The sequence below is a fragment of the Euprymna scolopes genome, chromosome 11 (assembly GCF_053919585.1).
Source record: "Euprymna scolopes isolate OS-2025 chromosome 11, ASM5391958v1, whole genome shotgun sequence".
Lineage (NCBI taxonomy): Eukaryota > Metazoa > Mollusca > Cephalopoda > Sepiida > Sepiolidae > Euprymna > Euprymna scolopes.
Window position 1 is genome coordinate 104,332,573 of NC_136492.1, and position 12,178 is coordinate 104,344,750.

General features: G+C 30.6%; 1 protein-coding gene across 4 annotated transcripts in view; it reads left to right on the plus strand.

Annotated features, from left to right (window-relative positions):
• Positions 1-12,178, plus strand: part of LOC145288028 (uncharacterized) — a 593,135-nt gene that overhangs the window by 272,021 nt on the left and 308,936 nt on the right. For all 4 annotated transcript variants that reach the window (XM_080136036.1, XM_080136037.1, XM_080136039.1 and 1 more), the window contains exons 50-52: positions 3,592-3,840; positions 4,870-5,079; positions 10,516-10,728. In XM_080136036.1, coding sequence (XP_079992162.1) covers positions 3,592-3,840; positions 4,870-5,079; positions 10,516-10,728 — 672 coding nt within the window. The remainder of the gene's footprint in view (positions 1-3,591; positions 3,841-4,869; positions 5,080-10,515; positions 10,729-12,178) is intronic.

A 12,178-nucleotide genomic window follows, 5' to 3' on the forward strand; every position in this document is an offset into this window, starting at 1 on the left:
CCCTGATTTAAACTATTGTTTGCATTAAAATTGAATAGTAAGTAGTGCAGAATCAGTTCTGATTGTGCAACTCGCAGATATTAACTCTTACTTTTTAAGGAGTAACGGTTAATCCTAACATCTATTATATCCTCCTTAATGTTATGCAACTATTTTCCTCTTTGGGGGGGGGGAAGTGGGAGTAGTACTCATTCATTATGATAAGATCCTCTACGTCATTAGCTTCTTCTTTGGGAGGTCAGTGTATGTATTTCGTTTACCATTATGTAATGTTCGTAGTTTCACAAAATTGTTGACTGAAGGAAATATATATATATATATATATATATATATATATATATATATATATATATATAGAGAGAGAGAGAGAGAGAGAGAGAGAGACAGAGAGAGAGAGACAGAGAGAGAATTTATATATATATATATATATATATATATATATATATATATCTCGATTCCAAGCCACATCTGTTTATAGCAATTACATAACAATAATATGAATCTTAGCGTATTTCTATGATAGTGATTAATAAAAATGAGTTCGGCGTATTTTTAGTATATAAATATCCTTGGCCGGACATGTGTATATACCTTTCAGCTAAAGGCCGACCTTTTGCTTAACTTTGTCACGTTAAGTGTTAAGTATGAAATTGAATATAATATTTGAAAGAAGAAATTACATTTCGAAGCCAAGGCTTATGTCGTTACTTCCTGCTTTTGATGCGTAATATTAATCGTAATTTACTTCTCTCATTTTATTATTGCTATTGCATTGAATTTTTCAGCATTGTTCAAGCGGCTTGAGTCAATAACTAACTTTTAAGCAATCGAAATATTTTTATATGGACACAGAATAGTAAAGGAAACTAAAGAAATGAGGCTCTTTTTATAATACAACAATTAAATATCCATTTGCGTCATGTGTATATTATATTCTCGATTTTTTAGGTTAAAAACTAGAGAATATATATATATATATATATATATATATATATATATATATATATATATATATATATATATATATCGGGAAAATTATTAATAATAGAGGATTGATTCAATAATAATACATACGCAATCTGCATAAATTAAAATATCATGTTTAAGTGTATTGTACGACTGGACAACGTTGCCCAGTCGTTTATATATATATATATATATATATATATATATATATATATATATATATATATATATATATATATACAGAGAGAGAGAGAGAGAGAGAGAGAGAGAGAGAGAAAGAAAGAAATAGATGAGAGGTTTAAAAGAGCAGAGTTTCAATTAATGTATGAATAATTTAAAAGTTCTGTGCCCGAAGTACTGCAGAAATATGGTAAACTCAATAGACGTATTTGCCTAGGGCTATATTAAACAGAGAATAAAAGATAACTATTTGTGAAATTATAAATCAGCTTCAAAAGGAGAAACAAAATAAAATCCGGATTTCATTCTGTTTCTTCTTTTGAAAACTGATTTATAATTTCACAATTATTTATCTTTTATTTTCTGTAATATACAGTGCCGGCAAAAAGAAAATCTGCACTTGTAATTTTTTCCAAAACTGCAAATTTAAGCTACATTTAATATAACTGTTTAAACAACCAATACCTAATTTGATTCGCCGTTTATTCCTCTATAATTTTACCTGTTTATATTTGACTTTCAATGGAAATATTCTAGTGTTCACGTCAATTAAAAAAAAAAATAACTTCAAATTAAGGAGGCTAAAAGAAAGTCCGCGGCAACAAATTCACTTAAAACCAGCTTAAATTATCGCCCCTAAATCAGTTTAAAATATCCACCAACGGGCAACAAAGCATCTCTAATCGTAATTGTTGTTGTTCCAGGTTATACAATGTAACATTTAGTCCACATTCCACGACTTTCTCTTAGTGATTGTCAGGAGCTCATTAATTTCCACCTTTCTGGTTTATCCAATCGAGAAATTGTCTGCAGATTGAAATGTGATGAGAAAACGGTACGAATGACTGTGCAAAAGCATCAAAACACCGGCAGTGATGGTCGTACTAGAGTTACTTCTAACAGAGGAGACAATGCTATCAATATCTGCAGCCTAAGAAACAGATTTGAACCGGCTCCCCAAATCCAACAACATTGCAATATTGTTAAAAAGTGCTCTCTTTCTACTGTCAAGAACAGATTAAAGGGATTTAATTTGCGAGGATATGCGGCAAGACGCAAGCCAATGATTTCTGTAAAGAACAGAAAGCGTCGTCTAGACCTCGTCAGATGCAATGAAGATCATGACTCTTCAAATTGGTAAAAAGTGATTTTTAGCGACGAAAGCAAGTTCAATAGGCTAGACAGTGGTAGTGAGCAGTATGTACGTCGGAGGAAAGATGAAGAATTTAATCCTAGGTGCTCAGTGTCAACGCTGCAAGGTGGTGGAGGTTCAGTTTGATGTGGGGCATTATTAGTACGAATGATCGAGGGCCTATAGTTCGCTTGCAAGGTCGAATGAATTCGACCAACTACATTAATATGTTGACTGGGCCTTTTCTACCCTACTTTGGTCGGAATTTGGATGATAATTCCATCTTCATACAGGATAATCCTCCCATTCACACAGCTGGCAATGTGAAGAGCTTCCTTGAAGAGCATGATATTTCGTGTTTGGATTGGCCTGCACAATCTCCGACCTCAATCCTATCGAAAACCTATAGCATTATATCAAGCAACAACTACGCAATGATAAAATTTCAAATTTGGAAGAAATTTGGACAAAAATTAAAGAAAATTGGGATGCCCTTTCTCCGGAGTATTGCTGCAGTCTAATTCAAAGAATTCCCAAAAGATTGCAGACTATCAATTTGCAGAAGGGCTATGCTACTAAATATTAACTAGTTCATTGTGTTCCTGTTGTATTTTTGTTGCATTAATGTGCTAAAGTTACATTTAAATAACAATTTTCCATTGTGCGGACTTACCTTTTGCCTCCTCAGTTTGAAGTTATTTTTTTTTTAAATTGACGTGAACACAAGAATATTTCAATTAAATGTAAAATATGAAATAAGGTAAAATTATAGAAGAATAAAAGGCCAATCAAATGGTGCATAGTTTGTTTAAACAGTTACATTAAATCTAGCTTAAATTTGCAGCTTTTGAAAAAAATTAAAAATGCGGACTTTCTTTTCCCCCCTGTGTATACACATATATATATGTGTGTGTGTGTGTGCGTGTGTGTGTGTGTGTGTGTGTGTGCGTGTGTGTGCGAGAGAGAGAGAGAGAGGGGGGTAAGTAAAATCTAATAAACCTATACACACATAGGTGCATGTATGAATCTCTACATATACGTACTTACATTTTAGTGAGGCTAACAAAACTTTTGTACCATTGTTTTGATAAAGATAACAGAACTTTCCAATTACCCCTTTTCATAAGGGCACAAGACTTCAGAGACCCGTCTTTTTTTATATGACTAAAAAGACTTTCAAACCATCTCTATACAATGAGAAAATAAACAGAGATAAAATGAGGCAGACACATTTCTCACATAACAATGCAATCGTGTAAACACTTCAATTTTCACAATTCTTACACTGTTTGTATTTCATTCCTACTTTTCAGGTCCAAGCAGAAAATTGACCATTGTACATAGCGATTACGTGCGGGCTTGTAGTGTGATGGGTAGTGAATACCCGTTGGGTCGAGCGTTCAACTTCGTGGACGGTTGCATCGAATATCATTGTACCTGTCATTTGAATGGATCATGGGAATGCCCCGCCAAAGACGCCGAGGAGATATGTAAACCAGATCGAGAGAGAGAGCCGGAAATTGATGAATCTCGAACCGTCCATCAAAGCATCGCAGAACGAAGTGAGTTGCGTAAAAGAATACTTGTTTAACATTATTTCTGAATTCATCCACTTCATTCTCATATTTTTCCTATTTACAATGCCTTCCCACAGAACAGAGTTAGACACCAGAGTCATTTTTTAATGTGGAGAAAAGGAACAAAAAATAAAAATTGTTTCAGTCGTGAAGGATTTCTCCATTCTTATATTGTTCTACACTAGTGTTATTTTTTAGTTGATTGTGCAATTTGTTCTATAAACGTATTTCTATATTAGAAAAACACATAATAGTTTTGGAGAATTACTTTTTGAAATCTTCCGAGTCAATTAATTTTACATAAAATATCTATTATTATAATGATATGAATCACTAGTCTCTTGTTTTTTTTTAAATTTTTTTTTTTTATTCACGCTACGACATTTTAGCCGAAGTAGACTCCGGTTTTCTTAAGGTACACTTTTCATAGAAAGCTTATTCAAATTCGGCGATATTTATGCCGAACTCGGGAATCAATACGTAATTTCGAGCTGAACCCGTTATTTATTTTGATTGTTCTTATTCTGTCAACTATGACCAGATAAAAGTATTAATTATATGTTATTCTTAATTATTGTTTGTATAAAACATTAATTTTTAAATCCCCGGAACATTATTACTTAGAAGTGATTAATAATCAACGCATTTAACCATTACATCATAGGCTCACATGTACAATTCTACTCTGAATGTTGGGATCCTTAAACCTTATCTTGTTCAGATGTGCAATATTACTACGTATTGGAAGAAACTATTTCTACTATTAAACATTTAGCAGATTAAATAAAAGGTTCAGTTTAGTATTGCTTCCGGATTTCCGAGTTTGATTAGAAGGTTCACAAGTTCTAAAAGACGCACCTGAAGAAGGCCGAAGGTTATATCGGTCGAAGCGTTTTGAATACAACAAACAGGATGAGGATAGTAAGGCAAATAATACACATAATACAAATGTTCGATTGTCATATAAACAATTTCGAAACGATTCCTAAAAATTTGCTGTCCGATTGTTTTCAGCTGATTCAAAGGCGATCGTCATCAAATCCCGGGCGAAACCACGCCACTGCGAAGCGCATGATGCTAAATACCAGCTCGACCGTCCATTTTCCTACACTGAAGGTTGCTACCGACACAACTGCGATTGTAATTCCGACGGATCGTGGCAATGCTTATCTGAGCGATCAGAATACATTTGTCCGCATGAATCTGGACGAAACATATACAAAGGTACGTAGGAGTCATAAACGAAGACTTTTTTTTCTCTTACGGAAAACGTGCTGTCAGATAAGGCTGTCTGATGATATTGGCTTCCTTAGATAAAAAGTATCTAACACTAATGTTTTTTTTTTTGCTTTTCTATCCATTTTTAAAACTTAATTATATTCTGCAAAAAAAAAAAAAATTAAAAACAGCCCATCTTTTCTCCTCTTTTTTTTCGTTCCCCTTTTCTCTTTACAAAACAACCAAACCAAACACAATGGATAAATATTTAAAGATATAAACAACTTCAAACATAAAACTTTTTTTTTTCAAAATTACTGGATTCGGCATTAAATAACCTGAAAAATATATGCCGTAAAAAAAAAACAACCAAAGCAATCTTACAGAAAATGTCCTTGCTAAATGATTCTGATCAATCAGCTTGCAGGGCGCATTTATTGCACTTGTCCTCTGAAGAACTTCTTCAGCCCATTTAGAAATCACAATCAGTTAGCAAATAGAATCATGAAAGTAACGAGGAAAGAAATTCCTTCTCTTCCCCCCTCTCTCTCTCTCTCTCTCTCTCTCTTTCTCTCTCTCTCTCTCTCTCTCTCTCTCTCTCTCTCTGTTACACATACACACATACACACTCTTTCTCTCACTCGCCCTCTCCATCTTGCCCATGTCCATTGGACGCGCCAACGTCGATGATCTTCGGCTGAAGATAACTGCTAGCCGACTTAAAAAACTTTCTTTTCTTCCACTAAAATATTTTTTATGTTTTATTTTTCGTTCCATGCGACGTTTTCGCAATGAAGAACACATATATACCTTTTCACTTGTCTTTTGCATTCTTTTTACTTTTCTTTTAATATTTCAACGTTTCTTATCGGTTTGCTTGGCTTTGAAAAGAAACAGCATAAAAAAAAGAAAACAAAGCGAATCTACGAATGTCATATGATAAAAAATACAGATGGCGGGTAAAACGCATCCTTGTTATCATAATAACCATGTAACTTTTGATTATTTCTATGTGTATGTTTGTTTGATTTTGAGTAACTTTCATGAAACAAACAAATACCAAAAGATGTTCTTTGTATTTTTAATATTTTTTTTATTAAAATTAAAAAAAACAAACACATTTTTTCATAAAGCAACATAACATTGCTATCTTAATGTTTTTATGTCCTTTCCGTGTGTAATCCGACTAGATTTTCCTCCGCAATAAACGGTCATAGATTTGGTTTGGATGAATTCTGACCATTTTCTGACACAGTTTTTTCGTTTGCATGCAGTACATAATCGCTATATTCGCACCAGCATAGATTATTTCATCTAATTCTGTCTGGGATTGGCAACATCTTCGCCTTCATGATATATATTTTAAATATAAAACAAAAACAGGCGACAACTTTGCCAATTTATTTGTAACTATAAAAAGAGTATCAACGTGGACTTTATAAAGAATTAATGTATTTTATACAGTTGAGAAATATGTAATTAAATTTAACGTTAAAATAAACGACTCGCTTGAATGTGCCACATTCAAATGAACTGAAGGTTCTTTGGGTGCAGGCTGGCTGGTGATCACATTCAAAAGGGGGGAGCGACATATTTATCAGCGTCTTCACATGACAAACCCAGCTTTAAAATATATGACGGATAAAGAAGTTTTACATCCAGCCCGCGAAGTGTCTGTTGATTGCTCATGAAGAATTCTCTGAACCAATCAAATGTAATTATTTTGGAATACAAGGGAGTTAATTAATTGTAATAGTGAAAAAATGGCGATAATTGTATTGGTGAACTAAGTGTTACATCGCATTATGCTTTATACTGGTAGATTTATAAGGGATAATTCACTACAAGTTCGTTCTGGACAGTCGAGTAATACAAGGACAATCTCTACTCTAGCTGTTGAAAAGAATGCATGCCATTGTAAAGAAAAAATCTAAGAGATATTGGTTAACAGAAAGTTAACAAAACAACATTAGACTAAATATGCTCAAACGACCTGAAATAAATCCCGTAGTTTCTTCTGAGTATTTTTACTTAGTTTATTCCATGAGTATTTGTAATATATAGGAAGGAAATACAAGCAAAGCAGATCCATGCGCGTTAATATATTCGGCATCGACGCGAAATAACTGACAGAAATATGATGCTGAAACGCGATGACCTCTAATTTCAATGACTGCTTTTGTTCTCACTTGATTCGTATGACATTTTATGCTTTGAAAAATCATCATCCGATCGGCCGTGAAGATGTGGTTCGAAATATAAAGGGTGATTAAATGTTGCCTACTGTAACAATAGTTAAGAAAATGAAGACTTATCAGCTTAAAAAAGCGTGGACTGTTTCACCTAATTAGCATTTTGGTACTTTTGCACTTTGTGCACTGGTCTTCCGTAAATGTTGGCTCGGCCTCGATCGGCAGTTGATGTAAACCGTCGGAATATGCCAAGCGTTGATCAAGTTGATTAGCCATTAAAAAAAGCAATAACTAACGTGTTTAACCAATAAAAATTGAAGCAGATGGCTTTCAATAAATTGATAGGAAAAATAGTTTTCAATCACGCACAAATTTAATAAGTTTAACCTTAGCTTAAAACTTAACTCTAAACCCTAACCCTAACCATAAAAATATTAGTTTATAATAACGCACAAGTTTAATCTGCCCAACCCTAACCTTAATCCTTTCCCTAAAAAACGTATTTCTACTTATTTACACATAAGATGTTTTAAAAAATGTATTTCTACTTATTTACACATAAAAATAAAAACTTGTATTTCTACTTATTTACACATAACATTTTAAAAAATGTATTTCTACTTATTTACACATAACATTTTAAAAAATGTATTTCTACTTATTTACATAACATTTTAAAAAATGTATTTCTACGTATTTACACATAACATTTAAAAAAATGTATTTCTACTTTTTTACACATAACATTTTTTAAAAATGTATTTCTACGTATTTACACATAACATTTTAAAAAATGTATTTCTACTTATTTACACATAACATTTAAAAAAATGTATTTCTACTTATTTACACATAAAATAAAAAAAATGTATTTCTACTTATTTACACATAACATTTTAAAAAATGTATTTCTACGTATTTACACATAACATTTTAAAAAATGTATTTCTACTTATTTACACATAACATTTTAAAAAATGTATTTCTACGTATTTACACATAACATTTAAAAAATGTATTTCTACTTATTTACACATAAAATTAAAAAATGTATTTCTACGTATTTACACATAACATTTTAAAAAATGTATTTCTACTTATTTACACATAACATTTTAAAAAATGTATTTCTACTTATTTACACATAAAATTAAAAAATGTATTTCTACTTATTTACACATAACATTTTAAAAAATGTATTTCTACTTATTTACACATAAAATAAAAAAATGTATTTCTACTTATTTACAAAAAAAATTAAAAATGTATTTCTACTTATTTACACATAACATTTTAAAAATGTATTTCTACTTATTTACGCATAAAATTTTTAAAAAATGTATTTCTACTTATTTACACATAACATTTTTAAAAAAATGTATTTCTACTTATTTACACATAACATTTTAAAAATGTATTTCTACTTATTTACACATAACATTTTTAAAAAATGTATTTCTACTTATTTACACATAAAATTTAAAAAATGTATTTCTACTTATTTACACATAACATTTTAAAAAATGTATTTCTACTTATTTACACATAACATTTTTAAAAAATGTATTTCTACTTATTTACACATAACATTTTTAAAAAATGTATTTCTACTTATTTACACATAAAATATTTAAAAAAATGTATTTCTACTTATTTACACATAACATTTTTAAAAAATGTATTTCTACTTATTTACACATAAAATTTTTAAAAATGTATTTCTACTTATTTACACATAAAATTAAAAAAATGTATTTCTACTTATTTACACATAACATTTTAAAAAATGTATTTCTACTTATTTACACATAACATTTTTAAAAATGTATTTCTACTAATTTACACATAAAATTTAAAAATTGTATTTCTACTTATTTACACATAAAATTTAAAAAATTGTATTTCTACTTATTTACACATAAAATTTAAAAAATGTATTTCTACTTATTTACACATAAAATTTTTAAAAATATATATTTCTGCTTATTTACACATAAAATTTAAAAAATGTATTTCTACTTATTTATACATAACATTTAAAAAATGTATTTCTACTTCTTTACACATAAAATTTTTAAAAATATATATTTCTGCTTATTTACACATAAAATTAAAAAAAATGTATTTCTACTCCTTTACACATAAAATTTTTAAAAAATGTATTTCTACTTCTTTACACATAAAATTTTTAAACTATATATTTCTGCTTATTTACACATAAAATTTAAAAAAAATGTATTTCTACTTATTTACACATAAAATTTTTAAAAATATATTTCTACTTCTTTACACATAAAATTTTTAAAAATATATATTTCTGCTTATTTACACATAAAATTTAAAAAATGTATTTCTACTTATTTACACATAAAATTTAAAAAATGTATTTCTACTTATTTACACATAAAATTTAAAAAATGTATTTCTACTTATTTACACATAACATTTTAAAAAATGTATTTCTACTTATTTACACATAACATTTTAAAAAATGTATTTCTACGTATTTACACATAACATTTTAAAAAATGTATTTCTACTTATTTACACATAAAATTTAAAAAATGTATTTCTACTTATTTACACATAAAATTAAAAAAAAATGTATTTCTACTTATTTACACATAACATTTTTAAAAAATGTATTTCTACGTATTTACACATAACATTTTAAAAAATGTATTTCTACTTATTTACACATAACATTTTTTAAAAAATTGTGATTATATTTTATTGTTTTCCTTTTTGCTTTTTAATTGTAATTAGTGTCCTATAAATGTTGTTATTTTTTGTTTCCTAGCGTTTTTAAATTTGATCGGCACTCAGCATATTCCGGCGGGTTACATCAGCTGCCGGACAAACCCGAGTCAACAGTTATGGAAATCAGACGCGCAAAGTGCAAAAGAAGTATCAACGCTTTTTTTCAGTAGATAAAAAAAAACTTGTGTTCGAAGTTTGATTGTTTTATCGATTGTTTTTTTTTATATAGTCGTTGTTATCCTCATATGCAAATTCATTTGCATATGAGGATCACAACGACTTCAAAAAAGATAAATTGGAGAAGGGAGTTCAATTTTTGACAGCTGCGAACGAACATTGGAGTAGAGATTTGTTGTTGTTTGCTGCGGCGTTGTTGACGAGGAGTGCCTTTAATTTCAGGATTACAAAAGATTAAAAAAAAATTTTTTTGTAGTTTTTTTTTTTGTAGTTTTTTAAATTTTTTCTTTCATTCTTTGTTTTACATTAACAGCCTCAACAATTATCCTGATCATCATCTACGATGGAGCTCAACGTTCCTGTAAAGTGAAGGGCAAAGAGTATCCCCTCGGACATCCATTCTCTTACATCGAGGGATGCTTTGAATATGACTGCGAGTGTTATTCTAATGGTTCATGGGAATGCCCTGCACATTTAGCAAAAGATAAATGCCTGCCACGTCATCAAGGAATCACCCTAGAAAAGAGTAAGCATCATTTTAAGCCATTTTTTTTTTTTTAATTTTTACCCCAAACAGAGAGTATTGCCAATTGAATTGTAAGGAGCTACTATTTGGGATCGTGTCTAACAAGGGACTGTGGGAAGTTGAGCAACAAGATGTTTGTTATATTACATTTAAACGTCTGCAAGTTAATACAGTCAGGGAAGCAGGAAACGGGGAGGGCATTAGAAACTTTAGAAATTTGATGTAATAAATTTTTAGTAGAATGCTCTTCGGAATCTAGGGATGTTAACGGTGAAGAGGTGGGATTTTACTGCTTGTCATGTTAGTCGGGGGTATATATGTCCATGTGGAACAAGTGTTATGAGTTTATCAGACAGTTCATCGTTACAGTACTCGTAAAGGAGGCATAGGGATGCAACATTTCGGCGATGGAACAGAGGTTGGAGCTTAGACGACAGTAAGTGACCTATTAGATCAATACATTAAATATGTATCTAATATAAGTGTGCGAGATATGACTTTTCTGCCACACGGGAAGTTGAATTACGTCATAGTACGTTAGACGAATAAAGAGCGACGTCATTCATATCCTGCTATTTCTGATTGTTTAGATTGAGTTTCTGTTCTTTCAGTTCAAAAAAGATAATTTCACTAAACATTCAATTTTGATTTGTAACATTAAAAAAAGAGAAAGCCTATAAAAAGAAACCGGTAACTCGAAATGAACATTTTTACGGAAATTACTCCAGACAAGGCATGAGGACACTTGATTTATTAGGGGCTTAAAAATGTTACTTCAAGATTTAACCAAAAATAGATTTCGACCCAGAAAAAAGCAATTGTTCCCCTTTTGTGATAAACATAGCTCAGTGAAAAATAATATATATATTTATACTATAATAATTATTAAATACCTATAAACACTAGTGTTTCATCCTTTCGAGAATCATCAGTGCAGGGTGTCACGATTAACACCGGTCAATAGATTCGAACCCGGCAACAGAACCTATCTCTGGCTCCATTACCAAGGACCTAATCAATTCGGCCACTGTTAACCACGAGAAATACTGTTGAAATTTAAACATTTATATTTTTAAAATGTTTTTAACGTTTGTCAGAGTGATGTAATCATTATATGATGATCTGCACATAAGAGCTAAATTGACCAACTTTTAATTCAACTGAAAGTGTTCGACGATAAGAAACGAGTTTCTTAAAGGTGTTGGCATAATTATTTACTATAATAATTATTAAATATTTACAGAGAATCACCACCTCGATATGGGTCCGGAACTGGAAGCATGCCTTTTTCATAATTGCCGGCGGGAACTATGTGAATTCTTGGCGAATGGCGGCGACCTGGCTGGTGTTGTGGGAGATCATGTTGGTTATGTTCTCGACGTAAGAACAAACGAAGTAGTCCAGTGGATTCAGCTCGGGGAAGGAAAGGAGCAAGTGATAGAAGGGTACA